General features: G+C 50.9%; 1 protein-coding gene across 6 annotated transcripts in view; it reads right to left on the reverse strand.

Moving 5' to 3' along the window:
* Nucleotides 1-230: 230 nt before the first annotated feature.
* SLC29A3 (solute carrier family 29 member 3) overlaps nucleotides 231-27643 on the reverse strand; it is a 47554-nt gene continuing 20141 nt past the window's right edge. For 3 of the 6 annotated variants that reach the window (XM_086382180.1, XM_086382182.1, XM_086382179.1), the window contains exons 3-6: nucleotides 20784-20866; nucleotides 12936-13162; nucleotides 8010-8172; nucleotides 231-3681 (exon numbers count right to left, since the gene is read on the reverse strand). In XM_086382180.1, coding sequence (XP_086238306.1) covers nucleotides 3030-3681; nucleotides 8010-8172; nucleotides 12936-13162; nucleotides 20784-20866 — 1125 coding nt within the window. In that variant the 3' untranslated portion in view covers nucleotides 231-3029. Of the gene's footprint in view, nucleotides 3682-8009; nucleotides 8270-9029; nucleotides 9168-12935; nucleotides 13163-20783; nucleotides 20867-27643 lie in introns of those variants that run through there. The other 3 variants (XM_086382181.1, XM_086382184.1, XM_086382183.1) reach the window with 3 other exon arrangements.

Here is a 27643-nt window from a genome sequence, read left to right on the forward strand (position 1 = left end):
GTGAGAAGCTTGGCACTACAGCTAGAGAGTAGCCCCCTGCTCACCGCAACTAGAGAAACCCTGCACAGCAACAGAGACCCAGCATGGCCAAAAATAAATAAATAATTAATTAAAAATATTCTATGATAAACTATAATGGAAAAGAATATTCTAAATATATGTACGTACACCCGAATCACTTTGCTGTACAGTAGCAGTTAACATAACATTGTAAAAGAACTGTGATACAGTTTTTTTTTTTTTAAAGATAAACATCTTTTATTTAAATTTAACCTCCAGTGGAATAAAACCTTCTTTCAACTGACTTTTGGCCTTCCCTCTTTTAGTTGGTGTTCTCTGTTAAAGCATTCCACAGTCTCAGAAGCTGAGGTCCTGAAGTGACCCCTCCATCCCAACTCATGTCACGTCCAAGCTAATTAGAAGGCCCCAAATCTCCTTGGCAGTACTGGGCTGAAGACAGCAGAATGAGGGTCTTTGTTAATAAAATCTACCCCTGATTCAAGCCTTCTCATGGCCTCATGGGTGCAGGAACTGGTCACCCACTAGTTAAACAGTCAGTCGTTTGGCTGCCTTTGGCTTTCTGTTTTGAATGAAAGGAGGAAAATGACAATGTCTGGAAATACACAAGGGCATGCACTAAAAACTGCCACTTGGGATTGAATGAGAGAACTATTAGACAAAGGCAATGTCTCGGGGATCCCTCTCCACCTCTTTCACGGAAAAATCCTTCTCTTTAGCAAGTTTTGTTCACACCCAGAACATGTGAGCTAGTTCCACAAGCCTGCTAGGGTCACATGAGACTTGAGACCCAGAGCAGCCAAGCCCCACGAGCAGCTGTTAACAGTAACACGGGGACAAGAGTGCCTGAACTCCACGGTCTGCCCCTCTACTTGGAGATGTGTTTTTATTCTCCTTCCTCCCTCCCTGAGAAGAAATGATCCTTTGCAAAATGCCCACTAAAGTGAGCAACAAAGAAGAGTGGAAAAAAGCCTGAATACTCTTCCCACCAGCCGAGCAGCCGGCCCTTCCTCTAGCGGCGGAGCTGGCGCTGGCGCTGGCACTGAGAGTCCATCATCTCAGTTCCCGCAGCGCTGCACCGACACGGCTGGCCACCCTCCTCCCCCTCTCACTTCACGCTAATTTCAAATCATCTTACTACCAGAGGAAAGCTACCCCTCTTCAACAGAGCATGAGAGACCCCCACTCCTCCTCTGTTAGCTCCAGGTAGTCCCCACCCCGGAGCTCAGAGACTGCAGTTTTACCTTCACACAGACATGCTGCCCATTTATAAGATACCTGAGGTTGAGATGAGCCACCTGCCAGACAGATGCCCCAAAGGATCAACAGCACCGAAGGCAGTGAAAAAAACCAAGGGGGAGATTTCAGCTTCCTGCAAGATGAGGGGAGATGGGATAATTTATTTTTTTAATTAAAAAAAATTTTTTTTTCAAGTGTCAGGTTTAAGAAAACCTTTCAAGGGTGTCCTTTTCAATCTCTGGTGAAAGAAAAGGAGGGTGCACTAGCCTGAGTCGGTGGGGAACATAATCTGCTGCCATTGGGTGGATTACTGGCTGCTTCCCGGTTTAATCAGCTGTCTGCAGGACATCTCAGATCTGGCACTCTTCAGAGCAGGGGCTCCTTGCTTTATGTCTCTCAGGGTTGCCACTTCTTGGGGGTAAGCTCTGTGTTTCCAGGATGATTCTTGAGAAAGAACTCCTGCTTGATCTAGTCCCTTTCTCTAATTCCCACGTCAGCCTGCTCCCCCAAGGAACAGCCTTGTGGGAGCCTTCAAGGAACCTGAAAAAATACAAATTATTACTCATGTCAGGGGAGCATGTGGGGGCCTCAGAACATGAGCATTGCCTTTGGAAACAACAGCTTCAAAACACACAAGTACTCAGAACAAGCCAGGACAAAGGAACATCTAATTCTGTTGACAAAGCTTCAGAGCTCTACGGATGCTCATAATAAACCACTTATGCAAGTGAAGGGGCCGGTGGCTCCCCCTGGACACCTGCCCCTCCATCCACGCTCTGTTCTCCGCCTGATTCTCGGCTGTAGAGGGATGGCAGGGAGGGGACACACATCCTGTGGGCTACAGCAGGCTGGACGTGCCCCTCTCCTCAGGCCTGGAAAAGACCACCTTACTACTTCTGGGATATAATGCACATAACCCCTTAGGGTTCCTATATCCACTCTTCAAATATGCTTAAATTACTCAATTTGAGTATGCTGTTTCCTGCCAAGACCCTAAAACAGCCATCAATAAGGCTTTCATTAAATACCCAGGTATTTATTAGGCCCCTGAACCAATGGCCTTGACATTCTGTAAACACGGACGTAACCCTGTCCTGACCCAGGCCACAGACCACTTGAAGGATCCCTGTTTGAAATCCAGGCCTGACATGCTTGGTCCCGTGTACACAGGGAGGCCCTCTGGAGCCCACGTCCAGGGAATGAAGGGCTCCTGGAAGGCCTGCCTTCCCAGGGTTGCGGTCTGGTTAGTGGAAAGTGGGGTTTGCACAGGCTCGGGTCCTGGGCCTGAGGACTGGCCATCCCAGGGGGACTTCCCCTGGGTAGGAGAGCTAAGGAGTCTCACATCTTGCCATCAGCTGGAAGGAGCAAGGCTGGGAGAAGGCAAAGTGACTGGAGACAGCCTTGGCACTCGCCCTCTAACAACTCAGAGCCAAATACTGGCAACACAGTTCCCAAGAGGGAATAATGACAGGCAGAATGCGCCCACTGGCAAGGAGTTTTCTGACTGTGTAACTGGTAACTGTGTCTTATTCAGGTGTCTTTGGTCCTGAAACGTCTCAGGACGTCTGTTGAAGTGTCTGGAATGTCTGCCTGGCCTAGGAATGGCACCGGTCCCAAATCCCTGGGAGCAACCAGGCCCGGGTGTGTGCTGGGCTCTGCAGAGACCAATTCCAGCCCTTCCTGCTCGCCACCTGGGCCCTTCTGGCACTTCCTGCCCATCTTGCTGAAGCTCCCAGGCGCCATGCAGCACTGAAGTCCGGTCATCGTCCTTCCTAGATGAGGTGCACAAGCAGGGCAGAGCAGGCGGAGCCAAGCACCAGGCCCAGGCCCATGTAAAAGGTCATCACCACCCCAGTGGCCTCGGCCAGCTCCCGGGGCACGATCTTGGGCCCGTAGATGAGAGCCAGAGTGCTGAGGTAGCCGTTGCTGAGCCCCAGCAGTGAGGTGAAAAGCACCGGGTACACGTCAGACTGGAAGAGCACCGTGTGCAGGTGGCCACGGGGCTGGTAGTTGCAGAACACGAAGAGGGGGACAAAGCAGGTCCGGAGGAGCGCGAGCCCGGGCAGCGCCTTGCTTCTGGGCCCGGGCACCTGGATCCAGGCCGTGACCTGCCGGCCACACAGGTCGGCAAAGTTGTACAGGAGGAAGGTGGTGAGGGGGACGAAGAACTTGGTGCTCCACGGCGAGCCCGAGCCCTTGCTGAGGGATTCAATGTTAGTGCAGATGGCGGGGAAGATGAGGCTGGTGATAAAGAAGAGATAGATGATGCAGAAGCCCAGGCCAGTGGTCTTCTTCAGGATGGGGCCAAGGGGTGGTGTCTGGGAGTCGCTGGATCCTGGGGCCACCGAAGTGGGACTGGGGGAGTCCTGGGGCAGCTGCTCTTCACCAGAAAACACGGTTGGCCAGACAGGTTTCATGTAGTACCTGCAGGGGAGAAGCTGGTGGTCAGAGGGCCTAGAAAGAAGGGTCACTTGGGATTTCCAGGGACAAGGTGGTCCAACGCGTAGAGCCCAAGCCCCAGGATGCCCTCAGATGACACATGTGCTGCGGGGTGGCTGGAGGGAGGCCTGCAGAGTCCCCAGGCTTCCTGCCCTGGTGCTGCCTGAAAGGCTGGGCTCCAGTCCGTTGTTCTGTGGTGCTGGTCATGTCATGAGTGGGGACAAAGGAAGCCAGTACTGACCCTTCACGATGAGCCTGGGCTCTAGTCTTCACTCACTCATTTTTGCTTGGTTATAGGGTGGGGAGAGGTGGAGCTGAAGTAGTATTTATTTTTCAAATATAAAATAGCTTAAAATCTTAAATTATAGAAGTCACACATGCTTGATGAAACGAACCCAAATAATACAGAGTGAAGTTTCTTAAGCAAAAGTGGGACTAAAGTTTTATGTATTGTAAAACTTTCTGCAATAGTATAAATGACATAATATAAATATATTATAAATTGCCTAAATAGATGCATAACTGTTACACATAAATGCATGCACACTCTTGCTAATGGACAGTATCTTGTGGCCATCCCTTCACAAGGGACAGGTGCTTCTGCCTCCATGCCGTGTTGCCACTGAGTATTCACTGCGTGTATATACAGTCTAACTGCTCCCCTAATGCTGGACATGTAGGTTAGCTCTAGTTTTCTCTACTATAAACAATAGTACAATGAATATCCCTATACATAAATCTTTGTATAGAATTTCAGTAGAGCAGATTTCTAGAAGAATTGCTGGATCACAAGCAATTTTTAAAATTGCTTTAAAATCTTTAAAAATTTGATAGATATTGATAACCTGCTCTCTGGATAGGTAGAACCAATTTATCTCCGCTTTGTGCCACCTACCCATCCAAACTAGCGTAACCTAACCCTTCAATCTCCATGAGAGCACCCGTTTCTTTAGAAAAAACTGACCACAGTTTATAATCATTGTGTTGGTTTACTGGTTTATCATCTGTCTCCTTGAAGTGAAGACAGTTCCCTGGGGCAAGAACATGTATGGCTGTTCCCAGCTAAATCTCCAGGCAGAGAATAACCCTTCAAAACAAAACCGTTGAGAGAACTGATAAGCCTATAAAAGTATATTTTCCCCCCTATTCTCAACACTGAACATGAACATTTTTTTCAATTTCTTCTACTCTGACCAGAGTAGAAAAGGCTAAGTTCTCTTTGCGTTGCTGTCCCTTTGCCCTGCTGCATTGCCTGAGTCACTCAACCTCTCTGGGCCTCAGGTGCCTAAAAACCAGGAGATACAAGCTGACTGTATTACCACGTGCTGTGCTGGGCTTAGTTGCTCATTTGTGTCCAACTCTTTGTGAGCCCAAGGACTGCAGGCGGCCAGGCTCTTCTGTCCATGGGGATTTTCCAGGCAAGAATACTGGAGTGGGTCGCCATGCCCTCCTCCAGGGGATCTTCCCAACCCAGGGATCGAACCCGGGTCTCCTGAATTGCAGGTGGATACTCTACTGTCTGAGTCACCAGGGAAGCCCCAATATGTATTAACATATCTCAAACAGAAGACTTGGGTGAGGCTGGGGAGAACAGAAGGTTGGTGATAGTTGGGTTCTGGTTTCAGCCCTACTTCCGCCTCCCTGTGTGACCTGAGGCCAAGTCTGTGACTGAGGTGTCTTGGGGCCTCAGTTTCCTCCTCTATAATATGGAGGGTTCTGTGGCTATAAGCTTCTGAGATCCCTGCCAGCCCTCCTATCCTAAGGGCTACATATTGTCAACAAGCAAGTCAGTGGGCGGGTTCCTCTCCAGAATCACTTTTCCATGTGATATTGAGCTGGGCACTTTGGCCTTGAACCCTGTCTTGTTTCCCAATCACTATTTAGGGAAAGGGCTATTCTTACTTCCCCTTCTACTCAGTGTTAAGTCCTTGCCTTGGTTGACTCTGAGGAAGCTCCCCACCAAGTTCCTCTGATTGAAGCTCTTCCCCATAAGTTCTTCCAGATCTAACTGCCCCAGAGGCGGTCAGCAGACTCCAACACTGTGTGAGGCTCAGTTTCTCCTGAGTGTGATGGGGCAGTGTGGCCCAGCCCCACTGGGTGCAGCAACCTGTAGCAACCTAGGACTCCTTTCAAGTAAAATTTAGTCTGAGCAGCCCTGGGGCACTGCTCTAAAGCTCCATCCTCAGATGAGTTTCTGTAACCCAAAAGTCTTGACAGAAGTGTTAATCAGCAAAGAAATAGAAGCTTCACGGCTGGCAGAGTCCTGGGTATGCTGTCTCAGGTGCTCAGCTGGAAGGCATTTTGGCTTGCTTAAGTGACTCTGAAAACAAGGGTGACCACCTGTCCTGTTTTGCCCGAGACTGTCCTGGTTTTAGCACTGAAAGTCCCTGGTCCTTAGGACCCCTTCAGTCCCAGGCAAACAAAGAAGGCTGGCCACCCCAGTGCAAACAGCACATGCGAGGTTCCCTGAAACAGGACACAGGAAATAGCAGAAGGAGAGGGGGAGCCTCCTGCCTTCTGTTCACTGACTCAAATAACTTAATCAGGACCAACAAGGTGCAAGGCAGTATTAATATATGGGGTGCTGGGGGACAGTAAGCCAGCCGGACCCCAGGAATCACAGGGATATCATCATGGAATACAACTGGGTAATTTTTTATGACAACCCTGAAGGGTCAGAGAGGGGAGGGGCAGACTTGTGGATTTGAAGTCACCTATGGTACATGGTGTCATCACTCCATCCCCTTTTATCCTGCGGCCACTGGGCCAGCTGAAGTTGTAACAATCCTCTAACTGGAGGGAGAAACCTGCCCCTGGCAGAGTCAGGGTTTTAATGAAGGCAGGTGAGTCTCACAGGGGCAGGAGGAATGAGTGGGGAGGAAGGACCTTGCAGTCACAAGCCAGGGATGCAGCATGAAGCAGTGGAAAGAATGCAGCCCAGAAATAGCTCCGGGCTCCAATCCCTGCCTACAGCTCACAAGGTGAGCCACCTGGGGATGTTGGTTGATTCTCTAAAGCCTCAGTTCTTCATTGGAAACATGGGAAAATATGAAAACAACTGTGCTAGGTGGTCATACAGCCTGAGTGAAGAAAATGAACTGCTTAGCTCAGTGCCCCAATACCAAATAGGTTCCTGTGGACCCGGCAGAGCCAAGACCTGTGTGCTCCCCAGCTCTGCTGGCTTGTGTGCCATGGGACCGCAGGCCAATCACCTGGCCTTCTCTGTCTCCATCTCATCACCTGTGAAATGGGGAAAATAACTCCTGCCATTCCTATATCAAATATGACAATCGATGTGAAAATGCACTGAAAATAATAAAAAGCAAGAAAAAGCCATGGGTTGTTTTTTTAAAGAGATGTAAGAAGCAAGAAAGAAAAAGGAGGAAGGAGAGAGAGAAAGCAAGAGAGACTAAGGCAAGAAAAGTGGTCTTGCAGAGCAGAGAGGGGCCTCAAGAGATAGGGACTCAAATCACAGTTTTGGAGTTGGGCTCAAATCCTGATTCTGCTGCCAAAGGGCTGCAGGACTCAGGCAAGTAATTTAACCTCTTTGAGCCTGGTTTTCTCATGTGAGAGTGGGAATGACTGCGGTAAGTCACAGCCCTACCTCAAGCAGGAGTAGATGTATGAGCTTCAAATGAGAGGCCCAAGCAGGCTGGGCTGAGTGCAGACAGGAACAACAGAAGGGCTGAGCCCAAGGAGCCACTGTTGGCCATCAGCCTTCCTCAGGCCCCATGTTCGCTGCCTGCCCTCTAACAGAAAACATGCAGACTCCAGCTGCTTGGGGTTGTGATGCAAAGCCAGCTTCTTACATCCAAGGGCCCAGCCAATGTACTGAGCAACTACTGTGAGCCTGGCTCAGCCTGAGGCATGGCATACAGCAATGAACAAAACCCACATGACTTCTGCCCTCAGAGGGATCACACGCCAATGGGGAGATGTGCAGTAAACCAGGAACCAAACACGAGCTCTACCTAGAGGAGAGAAGAGTGCAGGTAGACAGGATAAAGGTCGAAGGACGCCACACAGGATCATATGCTATCGCTTATTATGTGGAGTCTAAGAAAAGGCTACCAACGGACTTCCTACACAACTGAAATAGAGTTACATATGTAGAAAATAGCAGTTACTGAGGGGCAAGGTGAGGGGAGGGAGAAATTGAGAGACTGACAAGCACACACTACCATCTGTAAATAGATAACTAATAAAGACCTACTGTACAGCACAGGGAACTTGACTCAATACTCTGTAATGGCTTACAAGGAGACGAATCTAGAAGAAGCCGACTCACTGCCAGGAGCGCATGTGGGCCTCACCTGGCATAGTCCAGCCGCGGCAGCAGCAGGTAGAGCCCAATGCAGAGCGCCAGGAAGATGTCCGCCGTCAGGAAGAAGGCCAGGGTGCTGTCTGTCACGTCACTGGCCACCGCGAGGTCCACCAGCGAGGCCACGGCGCTGAGGGTGCCCCCCATGGCTCCTCCTGCGGAGAGCGCGGGACATCATGGGGAAGGTCAGGGCGGGCGCATCCTCCCTGCCTCTCAGGCCTGCCCGTTCTCTGCTCCGGCTTAACGTTCTCCCTGGTGAGAGAGATGCTTCAGTTCTCACAGGACCCTGAGGCCTTGGCTGACAAGGAGGGCCCTGCGGCCATGAGCTTTCTGACTCTAGGAGGTGTCCCTAGCCCAGCTCCTCTCCAATGGGCATGAAGAGGCTGCTGCCTGAGGAGGCAAATGGCCTCCAAGGTCTCACCTGCTTCCTGGTTTCAGCTCTGACCCTCGATCCTCCTTCCCTCTTTACGTCCTTCTGATGGGGTCAGAAACTTTAGATTCAGGGGTGGGACGTGTCAGAGAGCTCGGCTCCTGCCTTGGACCCAACCACCCATGAATCACCCTGGGGAAATAGCTCTGGCCTGTCCGAGCACAGGTTCCCCACTGCCCCTAGTGAGGATGGCCAACTGGGAGGCCTTAAGTGTTGGAAAACCAGCCAGGAGCCCACAGAGCTCACCCTGTGCCCTACAGTAGCTGTGTACCATACACTTATGAACACGCATGCACACTTACCCACATATACACTGTCACATACACACATACCCTATCACAAGCTATCTCACACACACTCACAGTCATACGCTCCCATACAGTCATACATGATGCTTCACACACTCGTGTGTGTGCAACTGCCCCACCACCTGGAACGTGCTGTGTTGCCAAGGGCTCTGACAGTGGCCCAGGTGACTGTGTGGCACCACCCCTTTCTGTGCTACGTCACATCCTAGCCCAGGGGACCCACGGGTCCAGGAGTCAAACAGGTGTACATCTGACACTTGACTCCACCACTTACTCGCTGTGACCTGGGGGCTCACATGGCTTCTTGGGACCAGAGTCTGCTCATCTGTAAAGTGAGAACAATGACACCCGCCTTGCAGAGCTGCTTTAAGGGCTGGATGAGATGATGTTTAGAAAGGGCCCAGCACAAAGCAGGCTTTCTACAAATGCCAGGCCCCTTCTTCGCCACAATCACACAGTCACTTCTGGGAGGCGGGGCAAGCATCTTGTTTCTCTGTTGAGCCATCACAGCCGTGGGTGGCCACGAGTCAGAGCTTATGCATGGTCATGTGTGAGCAGATCATTACTCCTCTGTTTATTTGCCAGGAAGGTGGGGCTCATACTTACCCTATCCCTCCCTTGAGACTATAGTGGGATGGAATCAGTGAACGGGAAAAAAACATTGAACAAATGGACATGTCCAACAGGGTTAACACAGTAAGGGCCTGTGAATACAGGATTGCCTGGCTGTGAGGATGGATTTGCTGGCCTTAGAGGACCACGACACTGATTCTCAAGGAGGCAAGCAGGCCACTGACTGCAAACAGCCACCTGGTCCAAGTGGACTCCAGCTGCGTTGTCATTACTTGGCGGGTCTGACCAGATACCACCTTTCTGCCCACTGCTGCGTGAGCGTGGTGGAAGAGTGATGGTCAGGCCCTCATCCACCATGATGACTGCCCACTGCCTCACCCACACCACAGCCCAGCACTCTGTGGCCCTGCAGGGAAGACCCCATGACCCTTTTCTCCCCAACCTTCTCTATGATCTCTGCTAGCCTGGGTGGGGCCAGAGGTTGGAACTTGAGGGAAGGGCAAAGAAATCAAAGTTAGCATAGTGATTAAGAGCATAGACTCTAAGAACATCTCAGTCTAGTCTTGGCTCTGCCACTTCTAGCTGTGTGACATTCAACAAATCACTTAAATCACTTAACCTCTCTATGCCTCCATTTTCTCATCTGTAAAATGGGAATGTTAAAACTCACCTCTTAGGAAAGTTACAAAGATTAAAAGGATCATTACATGTAAAGCAGGACAGTGTCTGGTGCTGAGAAATGCCATATAAATCCTCTCTGATCCCCAAATAGGTGTTTGGCTATTTCTGTCCTTCCTACATCAAAGCAGCAACAACAGGGTAAACCTTTTGCCAAGAGGGTGCCAACTTCTGAGAAGCTGTAATCCCCACCGGGGTGTTTTGTAAGAACCGGAGTTAAACTTGGTAAGACATTCCCCGGCTGCCCTGAGGAAGAGATTTTAACATCACTGCCTATTGATTTTCCTCTCTCTCTTCCCAACTTGTAGAGAATTTACAATATTATCATCAACAACAAACCAGGCCTCTGGGAGCTCATCCTTCTTGACTCCCCACTTTTATCTCATCAGTTATGGAAATACATGCAAATAAGGAGCTTAAAAAAACACCAGTACAAAACAAATGAATTGTTCCTCAGATGCCAACACACAGAGAATTCACAGATAAACTCCTCTGGATGGAAGACAACGGGGGCTGGAGAGGGGTGCTGGGGCCCCTGGGAGATCTGGACACCCCAAATCCTCCCGGGTGAAGGGCGTGCACTGGGGACTGCGCACAGTGACAAGGCTCAGGGCCCGGGGTAATGAACACCGAAGTGCGAGCGCCAGACCACTCCCCTTTTCCAAAAGTGGACTTCCTTCAAAATGCACAGGAGAGTCTCCTTCTCCGGAAGATCTGCAGGTGGTCAGATGAACCTGAAAGGCCTCTCGCCAACATACTGGTGTGTGTGGTCACTGGTTCCTGCAGAGATAGCCAGCAAGACTGTTATATTGAAAAATACATCCTCTAGCAGGATGGAGGGAGATGAGGGGACAAGAAACCGGGGTGACATAAGGGATTAAATCCAAAGTTCAATGGTCACTTCCCTCAGCCTAGGCAGGCCCTACTTGAAGCACTGCAAGGGGTGTATTGATTGTACTCAGGAAACTTAGCAATGGGTCCACTTTTACTTTATTTTAGGCCCGAGAGCATCTCTGAGGATACAGCCAGAAGCCCGGTCTTTTATCAAAAATGGCAAACACATCTGAGCTCACGTTTGATCTCTGATCTGTTGACGGTAAGTGTCTCCAGTGCTATGCTGAGAAGGATTTAGAAGTTTAGGAGAAAAGATATGGATCAATCAGTGATGTCTGGCCCTGGTGTGGGGATGGGGTGGAGTTATACACTTGTCGAGGTATTTGTCATCACATACTGCTCGGCATTATCAATTAATGGGCACAGAGAAGATTCTTTGCAAAATTCTTCTCAAATGTTCCCTGGTGGCTCAGACGGTAAAGTGTCTGTCTACAATGCGGGAGACCCAGGTTCAATCCCTGGTTTGGGAAGATCCCCTGGAGAAGGAAATGGCAATCCACTCCAGTACTATTGCCTGGAAAATCCCATGGACAGAGGAGCCTGGTAGGCTACAGTCCATGGGGTCGCAAAGAGTCGGACATGACTGAGCAACTTCACTTTCAATTTCACTTTCTCAAATGTTTACAGCACTCCCTTCACAAAAGACAGACATGCAGGGACACTGAACAGAGCAGCTGAGCCCCTAGTCTTGCTTTAAGGGACAGTGGTCTCCTGGAAAAGCACTGATGCTGACCCAGCTCCTTTTTACCTTGTCAAGACATTTGGGTGAGAGAACAGAACTGCTAAGCTCTAGGCAACAGGCTCAGGTTAGCATCAACATTCAGTTAAAGGAGTTGGTCCATCTGTGGGAGAGGGAGAGGGTGGGAAGATTTGGGAGAATGGCATTAAAACATGTAGAATACCATGTATGAAACGAGATGCCAGTCCAGGTTCGATGCATGATACTGGATGCTTGGGGCTAGAGCACTGGGACGACCCAGAGGGATGGTATAGGGAGGGAGGAGGGAGGAGGGTTCAGGATGGGGAACACATGTATACCTGTGGCAGATTCATTTTGATATTTGGCAAAACTAATACAATTATGTAAAGTTTAAAAATAAAATAAAAAAAAAGGAGTTGGTCCAAATCACATCAGCACCCCCCAGAAAATGCTAAAGTTCAGGGAAACAGCAGAGTTTATTACTAGGCTATTAGCTCCCGGGAGGCTGAGTCTGGTTCATCCTTGAATCCTTGGTGCACAGTAAGCCTTCTACAAAATTAGAGAGGAAGAAAAGACAAATAGAAGGGAGGAAAGGAGAGAAAAACAGGGAAAGGATAAGGGAAAGGAAAAGAAACAAGAAGGAAAGAGGACACAAGGGAAAGGGGGAGAGGAGGGAAGGAAAGAAAGGAACGCTGTTCAGGAAACCCACCGGGCAGGCAGACTATATTTTCCAAAAGTAGCAGCAACTATGTCTCCCCTCACAACTGCCCTTCTACAGTATAACTTTCACACTCATCCACTGAGGTGTGTGGGTCTGTGCTTTCTCCCCCTGAATCCAGGTAGGCTTATGGTAATACTGGAAGTGCCCCTAAATGTCTTTATGGCTAAGTCATAAAAGGACACAGTGCTTCTGCCTGGGTCTCTTGGGATACTTGCACTTGCAATCCAGATGCCACGCCCTGGGGAAGCTCAAGTGGCCGTGGGTAGGTCCATGTGGAGAGGAACCCTGGCCCCAGCCCCAACCCCACCTGAGCTTCCAGCTAACAGCCAGCATCAACATGCTGGACGGGTGAGTGTGCCACCTTGAGAGTGGATCCTCCAACCCCAGGCAAGCTATCCTGGCTGCTGCCACATGGCTGCTGCCTGCCAAAGAAATGATTCTTATTGTTCTAAGTCACTGGGCTTGGGGGTGCTTTGTTCTGTAATAACAGACCATGGAAACACACCTAACACTCATTTCTTTTTCTGGAAGGGCTACCACATGCTCACCTCTGGCTCCTTCAAATGATCTCCAGGTAGACCAACCTGGTCAGCTGTCTGGACCCTAGTTCTCACCTGATATCAGAGCCTGGGAATTCCTCATGGGGAAGGAGCCAGTCATGCCAAAGACGCTGCTGTTGAAGATGGTGGAGGTGCCGCTAAGGATCGCCATGCAGATGATGGTGATGGTGAAGAAGCTGCGGGTCCAGGAGGAGGTGTCCACCTTCACCAGCACGGTCATCACTATGAAGATGGCCAGCATGACCGTCAGCGAGGCTAGCACGCGGACACGAATCGGAACCCTGAGGCAAGGATACCAGAAGTGGTTAGAGACTCCCCGCCCCCAGGCCTCCCAAGCCGGGTGGGGGTTAGTGACCATTGAGGAAGCAGGTGTGCTCAGTGGCTGAGACCATGCACTCTGCATCAGGAGGCCTGGGTCTGAATCCTGCCTTCCTGGCTCACAGGCTGTGTGGCCTTGGATAAGTGACTCTACCACACTGGATTCAGCCTCTGCGTCCGCAACACAGAAGGAAGATCAATCTATCTGAAGGCACGGTGAGGGTCTCCGGAGAGGAGTACATAGAGAAAGGAGGCAGGGTCAGCTCAGGGCACGTGCTCTTGGATGCTGCTTCTTTTCATCTTGCTGTGATGCTCAAGGACAGGAGATGAGAGCTCTCGAGGCAAGACCCCTACTCCTCCCACGGGCTTTGTCTAGTATTTAAACAGAACCGCCATTCACTGGCTTCCTTCCCCCCAAAACTTAGCAGCAGCAGAGGGAGGAGGCAGAAGGGAAGAAAATCATCGCTGTCATCATCACCACGGCACAGTGCTGCATTCGTGCCAGGTACTCTTCCAAGAGTTTTCTAAATGCTAATGTGTTGAATTCTTCCACCAGTTCTACAAAATAGGTATTCTTACCTATTCCACAGACACAGATAAGGAAACTGAGGTCAGAGAGGCTAAGCAACTTGCTCAAGGTCACTCAGCTGTGAACCCAGGAGGTCTGCTCCCATCGGCACTTTCAGAATGCCACTTTACTGCCTCCCTTGACATGAACGAACTATGCTGCTCCAGAACAGGTGGTGAGGACAGGAGGCGGCTCCTGTGATGGTCTCCGCTGTCGTGGGGAGCAGCTGAGGCCAAGCAAGAGCCAGCTCCCTCTAACTCTATTTCTGCATCTTAGCTGTACACTCCTCCCAGCCCCCAACCTGCCTAGACACCACCCTGCAGGGAGAAGCAGGGAAGCTGGGATCTCTGAGAAACTGCATTTTTATTCCAGGGAGAGAACATCATCTGAAGAGGCTGTTTAAATCATCAGATTACACTAAGCTTTAAACCAGATTGGATGTTTAGTTAATTTTCCCGCTAACCAATTGGGAGGGGTCTGAGCGAAAAGGCAGATTAGTTAAACACAAATTTCTTTTGGATAAAAATAAGACACGAAAGGTAGGAAAGATCTGTACATATGTAAATAGGTGTGAAATGATGAGCATAAAAAGCAAGAAAGGATTTTTTTCAAAGTGCTTTTGTGGCCCCAAGGCTAATCTGAGCTTCCTTCCAATCCTCGGCTGAAGGGAGACCAGGTGCCGCCTCCACTGGGTCAGGGGCAGAAGGAAGCCCGCGGAAGTGAAGGGAGAGTTCAAGGTTGTGGTGTGAGGAGCTGGGATGAGACCCAGGTCTGCTGAGCCCCAGCCCCTGGCTCTCTGCTGAGATGCATCCGCTCTGGTGTGTTCATTCCACAAACACACAGGCAAACCACAGTGTGTCCAACCCTGGGCTGGATGCCCGGGACACAGGGCAGATGAGGGACGGGCATTTTGTTCCAGGACAAAGTGTTCCATCAGCAGGGCCATGGGGCTTCCTGGGCACTTCTGAGAGGCACAAGACCCACCCTGGGCTTCTCACAGGCTTTTTGGAGGCGATCCCTAGGCTTGAGTGTAAGGTATGTCTTGGATGGGAGTGCACGTATCTTGTGAGACAGAGTGTGGCACATTCAGGGAATTGAAGTGAACTCTGGCTGCAGGTGACACTGGGAGCAGAGCACACCGAACAGATACAGGGACCCCTCCATGGAGGGCCTTGTCCCATGGATAAGTGCCAAGACTCGATCCTCCCCGTGGAGCAGAGAGCGGACGTGCAGGCTTTGTCTCCAGCATCCCTCCCACCAGAAGCACTCCTTCCATGCCAAGTCGTCCTGCAGAGGTGGCCGCTCATGGGGTCTCCACCAACCCAGCTACAAATGAGTGCACACAGGCCAGTCTGAGTGCACACAGACCAGTCTGGGGTGGTCAGTGTTCCATACTTCCAGCCACTGGACTGGGCTAGGTGTCAGCATGTGACCAAGGCAGGGCCAGTCAGTAAACCCCAGGATCCAAAGGTGGAGAGAAGTTGACTGTCTGCCAAGACTGTATTGGGGGCTGCTGGTCACTATCTGGCCAGCTACATGGAGAGAGGCCACATTTGAGATGAAGCCAAGCAGACACACACAGAGCCCAAGGTTGGTGGATGAGGACATTGGTACTCTCCTAGATCCAGCAATGGAGGCAGGCCTGACTTTAATTTTCCAGGGAAAGAATGAGAAAATCCTTTTTGTGTCTCTTCTGTTTGTCTCCAAGAGTACCAACTGGGCTTCCCTGGTGGCTCAGGGATAAAGAATTGGCCTGCCAACACAGGAGACATGGGTTCAATCCCTGGTTTGGGAAGATACCACATGCCACAGAGTAACTAAGCCCCTACACCACAACTATTGAGCCCCTGCTCTGCAACAAGAGAAGCCACCGCAATGAGAAGCCGGTGCACCACAATGACAGAACAGCCCCTCCTCATTGTACCTAGAGAAAAGCCTGAGCAGCAATGAAGATCCAGCATAGCCATAAATAAATAGATAAATCTTTAAAAAAAAAAAAAAAGAGTGTCAAAAAACACAAAGAGGCACATGTAGCTGGGGAGCAACATGGTTGGAACTCCACCTCTGTCCTGTGGGTGCCCTACCCATCTGCCCTCTCCTCTCACCAGGAGGCAGGCTGCAAGTGACAGGTAATTCAGTTCAGTTCAGTTCAGTTGTGTCTGACTCTTTGCAACCCCATGGACTGCAACACGCCAGGCTTCCTTGTCCATCACTAACTCTCTGAGCTTGCTCAAACTCATGTCCATCAAGTTGATAATGCCATCCAACCATCTCATCCTCTGTCGTCCCCTTCTCCTCCTGCCTTCAATCTTTCCCAGCATCAGGGCCTTTTCCAATGAGCCAGTTCTTCACATCAGGTGGCCAGAGTACTAGAGTTTCAGCTTCAGCATCAGTCCTTCCAATGAATATTCAGGACTGATTTCCTTTAGAATGGACTGGTTTGATCTCCTTGCTGACCAAGGGACCCTCAAGAGTCTTCTCCAACACCACAGTTCAAAAGCATCAATTCTTTGGCGGCGATCAGCTTTCTTTATGGTCCAACTCTCACATCCATACATGACGACTGGAAAAACCATAGCTTTGACTAGATGGACCTTTGTTGGCAAAGTAATGTCTCTGCTTTTTAATATGCTGTCTAGGTTTTTAACACCTTCCACGAGCTGCCTTCACCAATGATGGGAAAGTGGGTGGATAAATCCGCTGCCCCCACTCCCCACCGCCTCGAGTGTGTGCTCCCCACTGGCTGTCAGCATTCTGGGGCAGGTCAAGCTCGGTCACCCACGGTTGGAGCTGGCTCGACAAGGAATCCTTTATTGGCTGCCACGCCTTCCTGGTCTCCCCCCTTCTCCTACCATGGTCTCCCGGATGAACTACCTACACTTGAATCCTTGTTCTAAGGTCTGTTTCTGAGAAACTCCGCGTTAAGACATATCTTCCTAGCATCTGCAGGGCCCTCCACTTGGGTGGGAGTTGGTGGGCAATCGGGTGAGCACCTGGACTCCAGGGGACCCAGAACGTCCATTTTAAATGCACGCCTGATACCCTGAAGACTAGGAGTCAGGCCTTACTCCTGATGTTCGGGGTGATGCTACACATGCGGCCCCTGTCACACGATGTCCCCCACCTTATCCCAGCAGCGGGAGCTTCCCTGCACACTCAAAGATAAGAGCCACAGGGGCACAGAGCCTGAGTCCAGAGACAGGAGCCCTGAAACTCTGCCACCAGTTCACAGTGTGACCCCAGGGAAACACTCAACCTCGCAGGGCCTTAGTCTCCTCATCCTGAAAAAGAAGAGGTGGGACAAGATAACATTCGTGTCTCTTCCAGTTTATGCTTCTAAATCTGAAAAAATTCAAGTGGAGAGAGAGACTGAGGGCAAAAGCCCAAAAGTTTAGCAGTTCCCTGGGGCAAGAAGCAGGCACAGCAGAAGTGGGAAGCCCCACAGGGACAGGACCCTGCCCTGTTCTCACCCATGGGGCTGGCACAGGGCCTGGCACCCACAGATTGACCAGCAAGGAGCCTAGCAGAGCACGCTGGGCCTCAAGCTTTTTCAGTCCCTGCTTTTTGACCCCCTCAGTGTGGCGGGGAGACAGCTAGAAACAGCAGCAGCGATCTCAGCCAGCCTTCGGAATGGCCTCAGCCTCTTGCCACCTCCTCGTGGAAGCAACACAGAAAAAGTCCACCCCAGGAATGATGCGGCCATCTCAGAAACTTTCCTGTGTCTTCACAACGAGGTAGATGACTGCTTGAACAGGACAGCGGCTTTGGAGAGAGCTGGGGGACTTCCAAGCCAGGCAGGGGCGGTGCAGAAGAGGAGGTGAGCAGGTAAACACTAAATGCATAGCAAAAGCAACGCAGCTCCCAGCTCTCCCTTACACATCCTGCCCCTCACCTACACAGGCTCCCCCTTCTCATTATCAGCTGCAGGGCCCATTCTCAGCAGGAGCATCCCTGCAGGGGCTCCAAGCCCTCAGGGATCTTGCCCAGGGCTGTTTTCAATGCTAGTAAGCTTTCTGAAATATGCCCTGTGCAAGCCCACCCCGCATCCACTAACAAGGGCATGCTGCCTGACTCTCTGCTCCTTCCACCTGGACGGTGGCCCAGGGGCTGGGGACACTGTGGGGGCTGAGGCAAAGTCTAGACAAGTGCAGCCTGGGGTTGGTGGCTCTGCTCTGGGACAGGGGCTGTCTGAGGTGAGAGCTCCAGTCCCGGGACTGTGTGGCAGGCACACTGATGTGACATTCTTGGAGAGGATCACCAGCTGTACCCAGGCTGCCAGCTCCACCCCCCTCCCTTGCTTGTGAGGGCTCAGGACCCCAAGGGACTGATTTCTTCATAAGTCTCCAAAATGTAAATCCTCCTCATAAGTATTTATGATGCTACAGATTTTACATAATAAAACACTTGGCGATTATGGATGAGCCAGTTAAAGAAAGCCAGGGTTCTCCAGGAGGGAAGAAAAGGGGACATTTCAATCTCACACATTAAATAAAAAACAGCTTAGCTCCAAACCATCTTCCCACAGTCCAGAAACAGACAAGAGGCTGGAGCGTTCCCCACAGTGCTCTCACCTCCTCCTGCAGCTGGGAAAGGGCCAGGGCAGGCCCTGGGGTGGACTAGACCCTTCTGGAGGATGCCCTGTAATGCTGAGCTCCCAGAGCCAGCTCCCAGCCATACTCAGCAGGGCAGCTACCCGGGCGACCCACAGTCCCCACTGCAGACAGATCCAGACCTTCTCCACCACTTCTTTCCCTCCAGCACCTCGAAGCCAGGGCAGAAATGGGCTCTCACTTACAGGGTCTGAGATGTGTCTCTCGGTGCAGGGAGGGGGCAGGCAAAGCTAGACAGCTAGGAGACAGGAGGCCCAGAGGTTCCAAGTCCAGATGTGGGGGGAGAAGGGTCCCAGTTCCAGTCCTGCCTCAACCTCTTAATGGTTGCATGACCTTGGGCAGGTCACCCTGTCAGCCTGTTTTCCCATCAATAAAACAGGGGAATAGGTCTGCTGCTCTAGGCCACTGCCAGGATTAAAGGAGAGAACGCTGCCAAGGACTGAGTGCTCAGACTGCTAACTGTGAGGATTAGAGACGATTCGCCCTGGGCCCTGAGGCTGAACCTGCCCTGCCACTGCTGACCCCAGGTCCTAGCCGGCTGCTGCCTGCTGGGCCTCACGACCTCAGAGCGGGCAGTGCTGGGTAAGATGTCAGCTCAGGCTACCCCTTCCTGGCCCTGTGGGCCTGGGCACACATCTCCTGACTTCCACTTTGCACAGAGAATCATGAGAGGGGCCTGGAAAGCGGAGAGGGCAGTGAGAGGCCAAGGGACTACCCACCGCCATGGCTCGGTCACCTCTTCCTCATCATCCTGCTCTTACATGCCATCCTTTTCTCATGCCTTCTCTTCTGAGTTGCTGTCAGGAACCCAGCTCTCCCCTTAGGGTCCCCACTCAGCCTTACTCCTGACGAGGGTCCCTGGAGGCTGTGTTAACCCCTGCTGGGACACTGATCATAGCCCTGTGTGCTGGGCAGGTGCAAGGAGGCAGGCGGGGCGGGGGGCAGCTGGCATTCAGCCCCTAGGCTGCCTGAGACCATCCTCCCTCTCGCTTGTCCAGCCTGCACTTTGGTTTTAAGAGGCGCGCAAATTCATTGACATTCCTTCCGTTGAAAGATGGAGTCTATGTCCCCTTGAAACTGAGTAAGCTTGGTGACTGCCTTGGCAGAAAGGACAGTATGTCACTGCAGAGAGCAGGGTACCAAAACCAAGCAGCTTCTGCCTTGCTCTCTAGGACCAGCTGCTCTTCAGTTACAATATGAAAAGTCCTACTACCTGAGGCCAACCTACAAGAGACCAAGGGGAGGGACAGAGAAAGAGCTGTCCCGCATGAGAGACGGCCAGCCAGAGCTGCCAGCTGAGCCTGCGGACTCCCAGGACCGCGAGAGACACCGATTACTGTCAGTGTTTTTAGCCTCTCTGTTTTGGGATCATTTTTATGCAACAATAGATCATTGGAATAACCTCATAACATGTTTGCATATCTGTTCAGGCTTAGCACACCTGAGGCACTTGTGCTGCCCTCTCTCCTCATGGACTCAGAACAGACATCACTAATCAATCACAGCACACTCCCTGAGGCCAAACCTGCTTTAGAATCCTGTTTGAGCAGAGATCCAAGGAGTCACTTACAAACTGAGCAGAGTTGGGTAAAACAAGTTTGCCACCAGGGACCGAAGGTTTCAGTAGGCTGTGCCTGAGAGATCCCCAGGTTTCTGAACCATCACATAGCCACCATTATCAGACAATGATTGCTTAGGAGAAATGGGGGCAAAGTAACTCAGGCTGTTACCCCTGTAAACCTAAATGGAGAAGGGATGGCACCAGTCACACAGTGGGTTTCAAGGGTTGTCTTCTAAACCATTCTTCCTTCCACAGTGCATCCCACCCTTCACGGATGCAGTGTGAAGTCACCCCGTAATCCCCTTGTGAGTGCTTGACTCATGAATTGCTGTTACCAGCTCCACAGTGAGCACAGGTGGCCCTTTTCCATATAGAAGAGCCAGGCTGGTGAGCTGACAGGCTAACTTCCAGCTCGGATTTTTTTTTTTTTGGCCACTCCATGGCATGTAGGATCTCAGTTCCCCAGACCAGGGATGGAACCTGTGCCCCCTGCTGTGGAACTGTGGAGTCCCAACTACTGGACTGCCAGGGAAGTCCCCAGGCTCCTAACTTCCTTCTGCTCTCAGAAAGGCTTAGAAGACCAGCCTCCACAAGCCTCGCTCCCTGGGCCCCGACAACCATCCATGGTGTCCCTGCAGCCCAGGCAGCTGACCCCACTGTCCCAGGACTGGGCATTCTGTGGGCAGGGCCCCAGGTAACCCATCTGCCTCTCAGTCTTTGTGAAGGAGTCTGAACTGCTTGCCTCCTGCTTTGGTGGCCACAGTTCAGGCAGCCGTGGACCACGGGAGAGAGGATAAGCTGCAGGAGAAGGTCGGGGGCCTGGGAGAGAGAGGAGAGCGGCCTACCTGTTAACAAGCAGGAAGTTCAGTGCGAGGCACAGCACGGAAGGCACAGTGGAGGCGACGGCCAGGTAGCTCTCAAAGTAGTTCTGCAAGCAGAGAAGAGAGGGGGTCGCTGAGGGCACTTGGGATGCAGGGGAGGGGCCCCACCTGAGAGCAGCGTCGGGGATCCTCTTGGTGGTGCTCCTCCCTATAATCTTCAGACATTTTCAAGTGATGGCTAAGTCCCCCCTGAGACACCATGGTCTCTTCCATCTCTAACCTAAGACCACTCACTCGGTCACTTGACAGACACCAGCTTGAGCTGTGCTAGGGGACATAAGGAAGGGTAGGACATTGTCCCTGCCCAAATGTTCTGCAGTCCATGCTCCCATCCATCCCACCTATTCCCACCCCTCATGGATGAGGCGATGGAGACAGGACTCAATGTATGTTTACAAAAAAAATAATAAAAAATTTTGTCCTCTCAGTCATCTTTTCTCATTGTCAAATTTTGGAGTTATCCAAGTGGGTTAGTTATGGTTCATTCACAGTCTCACATTCTTGCAACCAAGTGAGTACTGTTAGCAATACACGGGGCCCTGATCCCTGCAGAGAAACTCTGTTTTGACTGTGGATTTGCTCCTTCAATAGAGCTGTACCCCAAGATCACAGTCATTTTGGGAAGTGGCTTCTAAACTGGCCACGATGAGCAAAAGGGGCATTTTCCTGGAAGTGGCTCAAAAGTAGTGCAAAGAGTGCATGAGACCACAGACAGGATGAGGAATTTCTGAGTATGATGTGCTGGAACTTGCAACTGAAGAAGCTAAGTAGCAACTGTATGCATTTTTCAAAACTCAGGGGACTGTCCACTCATTAGGGTGGCTTTAACTGAGTATACCTTATCCTTCAATATACCCGTTGAGCAAAAAACCAAAACATTGGAATGGGATGATATATATTGGCTTTGGTGCTTTTATGTCAAATCGTGAACCCCAGATCAGTAATGACGATGGGTTCTGTCAATTACAAATTGGCAGTTGCCATTGGCACTTGCCATCTACCTCTATAAGAATTAAATCATGTGCTGCTGCAGCTGCTGATTTTCAAGACCCCCTGAAAGGTGTTCAGGGTGGAGAGAAAAAAATGAGGAACTCTGTGCTCAGGGGACTGGCAGAACAGGTTTTATGAGCCCAATTCTTGTATCTCCTCATATGCGGAAAAGCACTAAAATCCTTCATGGTGATGACTGCTCCTCGTGACTAGCAGAAATCTGCAAAAAATATGTTGACTGCATGTACTCTCCCTTTACCAAAATCATGTATGTACTGACCTTCCCTGCCTCTTTGGAGCAGTTTCTCAGAGCTATCTGAGGTGCTGTCTCCTGAACTATAGTCCTCACTTTGTCCCCACATAAAATTTAACTTGCAGCTCCCACGCTGTGCATTTTTTAAGCTGACAGTTTTAAGCCATGAAAACCGCTTACATGAATGAAGCATACTGTGTGCAAGCACAAGGGCTTTATACAAATGATATTCTTTACCCGCAAAAATAAAAATGTGAGGACTCTGGAAAGCTTACAACACTGAACTTAACTGGGGAAATATTTTGAGTACAAATGTGCCAAGTGCAAAGAACAATGTGTGCAAAAATCTTGCCAATGCACAAAGAGCCCCAGTAACAGGGATCTCTACAGAATTTAAGACAGCTTCTTCCCTGTTAAGAACAGGGTGTCCCATGGAGAGTGTAAGATAGAGTGTGAGGTTTTTTAATGTCTCAAAACACCATAGGAAGAGCTGTCAGAATTCTATGGGGTTTTTTTGTGATTGTTGTCATTGTCAAATCTGTGGTAGGGGCCATGCGTTCTAAGGGAGTTCCAGGTAGGGGAGTGGGATGAGGGGCCTGAGTCCTGGAGAGAACAGGAATGAATAAGGGTTTGGGGAAAAGATCCCAGAGGAGGTGGGATTTATGTCAGATCTTAAAAAGGAGGGGGAGCTCTTTCCTTTCTGGGAGATTCTGGTTGCAATGTGGAGGCCAAGAAAGAAAGATGTCATAATGGGTCCCTTTTAGTTTGAAGCACAGACCGTTGCCATGCTCCCTTTTTAAGCCTGCGGAGTGCTTTGTGGTCTTTGAAATCTGCACCCTGAATATAAGGTGGTGGCGGCCTTGCAATTAAAATGATAATCACAGCTAGTGCAGTCCATCAACCATGAACCTCAGAAATAGCCTTCCTTCTTTGAGGAGCTACCTCATTGTTCCTGCCCTGATGGGCTCAGTAGAGCCTGGACTGGTCTGAGGCACTCAGTCAATTACATCTTGACACAGTGGCTGGGTGTACGTGAGGTCAGGCAGGCGCTGGGCGGGCAGAAGCAATGGAAAAAGGCCTCAAGGAAAAGATGGCTGCAGGTGGGGGCCAGGATGGCCCCAAATCTGAGCTCCAGATGACAGCATTCCATCAGTGGCTGTTCATTCTGTGACAAGTCTATGAAGCCATTACGTGGAATGCAGAAGCTCTTTGTTTTTTCAAGCAGGCTCAGGTTCCCTGAACATTTTAGGAATGGGGATTTTCTAGGTTATTGTTCTGGCTTGTTGATATTTAAGCAGAAAAAATTCATTTTAGTGTTGGAAAGCTTTTAAAATACTGACAAGTGGATAAGGCTAGGACTCCCTTTCTGCTGACTGAGCCCATTTCTCTGCCTTACAAACAGCATGTTGGGGGGGTGGGGTGGGGGGTAGGCGATGAGGCAAGGAAAGAATGGACTTGATCATGTGCCATCTTTCTACTGGATCAGATCAGGAAGCTGTGGTTGGTGATATAAGTGGACTCAGCACATCCCAAAGAGCTTTGTTTTTTTCTTGTTTTCCCACACTTAATTCCTGATATAAACATGTGGTGGTTTTTACTTAATTAATTGTTGCTTTTGCCTCTAAGTGGAGTTCTAACAAAATGAGGTGTGGTGGGCAGGTTCTTAGGATGTCCCCCATGATCTCAGCCTCCTGTGTTCATGCCCTTGAATCCTCCCCTCTTCTGAGTGTGGCTGGGACCTGTCTGGACTTGCTCCTAACCAAGAGGTCATGGCAATGGTGAAGGGTATGCATGAGTGTGTGGACAGGATTATATCGCATGAGACGGTGGCACCCATCTTGCTGGGCTCCTTTATTCCTCCCGTGATGGCTTGGGGTAGGCCAGTGGCCAGGCTGAGGAATCCCAAGTGGCAAAGACTGCAGGTGACCCCTAGTCGCTGACAGTGGTTTCTGACCAACGCCCAGCAAGAAACTGAAGCTCTCAATCCAATGAATGCAAGGAACTGAGTTCTGCTAACAACCCAAGTAAGCCGAAACGGATCCTTCTCCAGTCGAGTCTCCAGTAAGACTGCAGCCCTGGCCAACCCCTTACTGTAGCCGTGTAAGACCTTGAGAGGAGGACTGGGACAGGTTATGCCCAGACCCCTGGTCTACAGATGCTGTGAAATAATAAACATGTCTGTCGTAAGCCACGAAGTTTGTAGTATTTTGTTCCATAGCAATAGATTCCTAATTAGTGAGGGTGTGGGATAGCCAAGTTCCAAGTAACTGGGGTTTTTCTGAATGCTGCAGCCTTCCTATAGCTATTTAAATTCAGTTCCTGATGAAAGCAGAGACAGCTGACCATGATTTCATTCCACTTCTTGCCAGACATGAGGACTGATGTGCCCGCGCACGAGGGGAACAAAGGTTATGCTGGCTGACCACATCAGTCCCCCAAGCCTTTCCTCTCCAAATGCTTTGCTGAAATTAGGATCATTTTTGCAAGCAGCATGCACTGATTTCAAGAAACTGGACTTGGCTTATGCGCCACCCCAGGTCTGCTCGTCTTACCTCCCCCTCAGGCCATTTGCTTCTCTGTTTGGTCCCACACAGTCATGAAGCCACGGCCACTGCTGCCACCAGCAGGGGAGCCAGCTGCCAAGGAGAGACCCCTGCACCTGTGCACTGCCCAGTCTGCGCCTGCAGAGGCTCTTGCTCCCTGGGTGGCTGTGGGAGGGGCCAGGTGACCCTCTCAGAAGGGTGGAGGAAGCCCCACCCACAAGGTAGGTTTCAACCGATGAGAGGTGGGAGAAGGGAAGGAGACTAGAGACACACTGCTAGCCATTCCTCCTCCGGCCTAACATCTGTTCTGAAATGTGGTGGCTCCACGTGGTTCCTCAGGAGACACCCCATGTGCCTGAGCAAGCAGCTGTGTTTTAGTCGCAAAGCTGTGGCCTGTATCTGCTCCCCTCCATCCCTGCCTCACTTCCCTTTTCCTCACTCTTACTTCCCTAGGACAGCACTCCCCAACAGAGTATGGCACATAAGATGCAGCCTCAGGCTCCTTTCTAAGAAACATCCAACCGCGAAGGCCCTATGTTCAATTCTCGATTCTACACACTGCAGACTCGCAGCTGGTGCTCCCTTCCTGGGTTCGTCTCATTTGTTTCCAAGGCCTGTTGAGGTTACCTTCCCCTATTTTACTCAAGGAAATATGAAGACAGCTGAACACTGGTTCAAACACACTGCAGTCAGAATGGTAACAGCACTGCCCCCTCCAAAGCAATCTGAAATCTCCATTCTATAGGGTGATTTTTGAGTAATGCAATGCTTGGAGATAATTTGTGTCATATAGTTCACCTCCACTTGGGACCGATTCCTTAGAGCTCCCTCAATAGGCTCTGTTGTTATTTGTCCCACCAGGTGCCTGGCAACAAGGTTGCAGCCTCCACCTCCAGAGATGAGCCCAAAGGCCCCATGGACTCCGGTGACAGAGGAGTGGGGCAATGAGAAGACCACCCCTCCAGGGCAATGGCACTGGGCCCCCTCCTATGACAGTGGAGGCTGTGCGCTGCACAACCCCAGGGGGCAACAGTCATGTGGGCGGTGATATGAACGGAGCTCCTCAGAGTTGTGCAACATGGCAGCCCTGTTTACACAGCTCATGGAAAACCAGGGGGTCAGTTTGGGCCTGATGTAATTGCAGGTGGGAGACCCAGAGGCTGATAACCCATAGCCCCGAGCCCAGCTGAGTGACCACTTCCATCTGGATCAGCATCCCTTCATGTTCTACCCACTCCCTGGTTCACTGAAGATGCAGCAAGCCCCTGTATACCCAACACTAGGCTGGTGGTCTGGCATATAAAATAGAAGAGATAGGGTGGCTGATGCCCTTAGGAAGCATGTAGTTGGGTACAATCCCACAGCTGTAGGACAATGGATCCAAGGGGTGGGGAGGGAAGGAGGGAGTTTAGGGGGACTTCCCATAGGAGGCCATCTTGGACTGCAGCCTGAAAGATGGGGGGAAGCTTGCCAGACAGATATGGGAACGGGGTGGGTGTGGTAGAAAGAGAAATGGCATTCCAAGAGGCAGAAGAACACATGCCAAGACAGGAATGGACACTTCTTCGCCACTTAGGACTCTAACCCCGGCTCATTTGTCGGAACAGACTACCCTGAGGCTTCCCTCAGTATCCACAGGAATCTACCAAGCTGAGGCAGGAAGGCATGAGTGGTCCATTCAATCCACAGGGCAGAGAGGCAGGAGTGCAGCCAGGGCACCCGCCCCTCCCCTCGGGGGTGCTAAGGAGAGAGGGCTGCCCCACCACTCTGAATTCTCCAACCCAACGTGAGGTAAGTCCAGCTCTTACGAACAGGAAGAAAACTTCTGCTCCTTGAAGGTCTAATTGAATACCCCCGCCCTCCAGTATCTTCCCTGCACTCTGCAATTACCTCGGGCCTGGCCTCTGGCAAAGGTAACATCAAAAGTCCTCTTTGGCACCTGCCAGGTAACCCAATGGGCTTCCCTCATGGCTCAGTTGGCAAAGAATCCGCCTGTAATGAAGGAGACTGCTGGTTCGATTACTGGGTCAGGAAGACCCCCTGGAGAAGGCAAAGGCTGCCTACTCCAGTATTCTGGCCTGGAGAATTCCATGGACCGTATAGTCCATGGGGTCACAGAGTCGGACACGACTTTCACTTTCAGGTGACCCAGTGGACACGGAGGCCCTGCAGAGCACCAGGTTATTGACATTTGAACAAAACTGCTTTCACGTGACCTGCACAGGTGCCAGTCCATCTGCTCTTAATTCAGCCTGTAAGAGCAAGTCAGAGCTGGGACTGCTCCCATTTTACAGATAAGAAGCTTGAGGCTAACAGGTGGACGAACTGCACAGAGGTGCACACTTGGGGAGTGAGGCGGCAGGACGCGGGGAGGGGGATGGGAGATCATCACTATCACTCCTCAAAACCAAGAGCCATGTAGCCGGGGCTGCCTGCCTCACAGTTGCACCAACCCAAAGACCATCGCTGGGATTGCAGCATGCCACTGGATGCCCCAGAGGCCGGGACTGGCAGTGCACATGGCTTCCCAGCAGTGAGCAGGGCCCAGCCCACGGGTCAAAGATGTCATCAGGGTGACATCTTCCCTCTGCCCCAGCCAGCAAATGACAGGCTTGATTTTTCCCCTCTGCTTACTAACTATCTCTTTTCCTTAAACCCCACCATCCATTCCCTTGGGCATTTCCTCAGGCCTGTGGATCTGAATAGCATCAAAAAGGAAAAAAAAAAAAAAAAAGATTAAGAGAAAAGCCCTCACTTCTGTCAGCCACCAAAATGGATGGTCATGGTCTGCTGATAAGAACAGACCATGTGAAGGAGGACATTATAGTTGGGAAGCACCGGGCAGGCTTCCAGCTTCTCTCCTGACCATGCAAACCCCAGCAGAACGCCCCAGGACAGGTGGGGGTGGGGATCAAAAGCCAGACTGTGGACAGAGCCACCAGGGGCACACCAGGGGGTCAGAGACTTCCAGGTGCCAGGGCAGTGTGGAGCCGCCCTGTGGTCAGGGTGCGGGGCATCGATCCACTTGTGATGGAGAT

Source organism: Bos grunniens, chromosome 28, assembly GCF_055505025.1.
Source record: "Bos grunniens cultivar Pamir isolate PY7600 chromosome 28, Bosgru_T2T1.0, whole genome shotgun sequence".
NCBI classification, from domain to species: domain Eukaryota; kingdom Metazoa; phylum Chordata; class Mammalia; order Artiodactyla; family Bovidae; genus Bos; species Bos grunniens.